This window comes from Solanum tuberosum, unplaced genomic scaffold, assembly GCF_000226075.1.
Source record: "Solanum tuberosum cultivar DM 1-3 516 R44 unplaced genomic scaffold, SolTub_3.0 scf00174, whole genome shotgun sequence".
In the NCBI taxonomy this organism is placed as follows: Eukaryota; Viridiplantae; Streptophyta; class Magnoliopsida; order Solanales; family Solanaceae; genus Solanum; species Solanum tuberosum.
The window spans coordinates 578,599-581,884 of record NW_006239103.1 but is presented as its reverse complement, the minus strand read 5'-3'; the positions used below and the strand labels follow the sequence as shown (position 1 = coordinate 581,884).

The 3,286-nt window shown below is 29.4% G+C and overlaps 1 protein-coding gene across 1 annotated transcript; it reads left to right on the top strand.

Annotated features, from left to right (window-relative positions):
• The first annotated feature begins 672 nt into the window (after nucleotides 1-672).
• Nucleotides 673-3,065, top strand: LOC102587946 (myb-related protein Myb4-like). Its single transcript, XM_006354422.2, has 3 exons — nucleotides 673-942; nucleotides 1,242-1,371; nucleotides 2,074-3,065. The coding sequence occupies exons 1-3, from the start codon at nucleotides 810-812 to the stop codon at nucleotides 2,615-2,617; spliced, it is 807 nt and encodes a 268-aa protein (XP_006354484.1). The 5' UTR covers nucleotides 673-809; the 3' UTR covers nucleotides 2,618-3,065.
• The last annotated feature ends 221 nt before the right edge of the window (nucleotides 3,066-3,286 follow it).

Below are 3,286 nucleotides of genomic sequence, written 5' to 3'. Positions count from 1 at the left end.
TTATTAGAAAAATGTGTCACATAAATGAGATAAATCTGGGTAACTCCTTATTGTTTTTTCTTAATTAGTTAGTGTTTAACCATAAAATATGAATCATATATTAAAAACTTATCATTAAATTTCTGTTTGACCGTGAAATTTGGTGTGTGATCATAAATTATGAATCATATTTTAAAAAACTATCTTTAAATATTTGTTTGACCATGAAATTTGGCGTTTGATCATAAATTAAGAATCATACTTTAAAAAAATATCCTTAAATATATGTTTGACTTTATCTGTCAAAATATTTATTTGACCACAAACTTTTAATTTTTTTCCCAATTAAAATCAATATTCAAATTTCAAAATTTAAAAATAAAAAATCACAACTTTAAAATCTATGATCAAACGGAATCCATTTAATATCACACCATTCATGTTGGAAAAGTGAGCCAAATAATTGATTTAGTAAAACTAGTGTCATACACACTTGTCGCACACGTAGTAAAAAAAAATATCCACTCAAACCATAGTAATTATTTTTCCTTTTATTATTATTATTTTCTTAGAGAGAGAAACTAATCCAACTTCGAGGAAATCGCAGCAATAGACTTTTTCTTATTATTTTTTCTTTTTAAAAAACTATTTAGAGTATAACTCAAAACCTCCATAAATACCTCACACATCCAAAGCATTTCCTCCCACTCATATTGTGAGCCTTTACTCATTTCTCACCAAAAAAAAAAAACACTACTACTTTTGAAGAAGAATACCAAAATTCAATTGATTAAAGATAAAAAAAAAAGTTCATCAAGTTAAAGAAAAAAATGGTTAGAGCTCCTTGTTGTGAGAAGATGGGGTTGAAGAAAGGGCCATGGACTCCGGAAGAAGATCAAATTCTCATCTCTTACATTCAATCAAATGGTCATGGCAATTGGAGAGCCCTCCCTAAACTAGCTGGTAATTAATTGCCTCAAATTCCGACTCTACCTCTCTGTTCACACTCAATTCGGGCCACTCAAAGCCCGTTTAAGAGAAACAGGCTTTTTGTCAGGAGCTTTTTCGCTCCTTTGGACAATCATTTTGTTTCCATTTTCGGTCGAATAAATTTGTTTCGGGCTTTGTGAAGCCCGGTAAACAACAAACGGGCTTTTTCATTTTTTATCGAAAAAAATGGCGAAAATTGAAAAAAAAATTATTTACTAGAACTTAATGTGGCATTATTAATTAACTAATGATTTTTTTTTATTAATTATCAGGATTATTGAGATGTGGAAAGAGTTGCAGACTTCGTTGGACAAATTATTTGCGTCCAGATATTAAAAGAGGAAATTTCACAAGAGAAGAAGAAGATAGCATTATTCAATTACATGAAATGCTTGGCAATAGGTGAGTTTATAATTTTCAATATTTTTTTTCAAATTATTATTTACTAATTTTAGTAAATTGGGTTTCTCGAATATTCTTTTCTTTTTAGATCTGTCACATTCATATAATATAGTTTTTTTTTTCTTATTTAAACAAAACAAAAAAGAAGAAATAAATTAAAGGACTTTTAAAAAGAGTGAAACGGCAAGAAGAATAATGATCATAGTTCTAAAAAAGCTGATTTTTTCTTTTTTTTTAAAAAGAGTATTGTCTTTATTACATTCAGTAATGTCTTGCATGCTGATAATCATTATTCACAAAAATAATTAATCAAACTTTATAGTTTTTCCTTTAAATTTATTTCCCTTTTTCTAAAGCCAATATTACCAAGCATTCAATGAAATTACATTAAATATATTATTTTTGTTATTTTAATCATTTATGTTTTTATTTTGTTTGTATCTAGGAATAATCCAAAGATTATGAAAAAGATTCGTTTAGACATGTTTTTAATTACATTAATTAATCTCATTTGCAAATCTAGTTGCATTTAATTACAAGTTAAACAAATCAAGTCATGTGGTGCATATCTCCATAGGTTCTTGTGACAAAATAATTAAAGTTTTAAGCACTACAATAATTCTTGTCCACTTCTCTAAATTAATTAAATCACAAAAAGATTTGTTTAGATTTGTATTAATTAAATTTTCCTTTTTTCCCCAGATGGTCTGCGATAGCAGCTAGATTACCGGGACGAACAGATAATGAAATTAAGAATGTATGGCACACTCACTTGAAAAAAAGGCTTAAAAATTATCAGCCTCCTCAAAACTCCAAAAGACACTCAAAAAACAACAATGATTCCAAAGCTCCTTGTACTTCTCAAATTGCCTTGAAAAGTTCAAACAATTTTAGCAACATCCAACAAGACGGGCCCGGGCTTGGGTCCGGCCCGAACTCTCCACAATTATCATCTAGCGAGATGTCAACTGTCACGGCCGATTCACTAGCCGTGACAATGGGCATCTCAAACGGTAGTGATCAAATGGACTCATCTGAAAATTTTATCCCAGAGATCGACGAGAGTTTCTGGACAGACGATTTATCCACGAGTGGTGGTGAAGAATTACAAGTTCAATTTCCATTTCATGACATGAAGCAAGAAAGTGTGGAGATGGATGTTGGAGCAAAATTAGAGGATGACATGGACTTTTGGTACAATGTTTTCATAAAGTCTGGGGACTTATTAGAGTTACCAGAATTTTGAGGGGTTAATTTGGTTGTTTTCAAAACTTGAAGTAGTGGAATGCCAACTAATTATTAGTGGTGCTTTGGGATTTTTTGAGAGTCGACAAGTTTGAAAATTCTTGTTTGTTTATTGACTTTAAAGTTCTTGAGAGGACCAACAAAAGAAATACAAGTTGATCCTTTTCTTTTCTTTTTTTAGCTAGGAAAATTTTTTTCTTTTTATTTTCATATTTTTATTTTGAAACTTTTTAGTTTAGTTTAAATGGGAAAAAAGTATAGTGGATGGTGATGTGAAAAAGGGGAAATTATTGGAGATATTGGAGAAAAGAATTCAAGAAACTCTATTTATATCCTCCTAACTTAATTAGATTAATTGTATGTGAAGTATATCCTTCATTCCTTTGTAACATCACATTTTACCAAAAAAAGTAAAATAAATAAATACAAGGAATTTGTTATTCTTCTTATCCTCTTGTCATTGGATGAATTGTTATGTATCCTTAATTTACTAATTCACTTTTTCTTTTTAGGATCATATGTGATATTTGATATTTATTGACATGACCATAGTCCATATGAGATTCATATCATGTCAAATATTCTAATAAAGGAGGATATATGTTTTTTTTTAATGAAATTTCTGATAAAGGACAGAGGAATAATCAGCGGAAATAGCTTCTAATTTGAT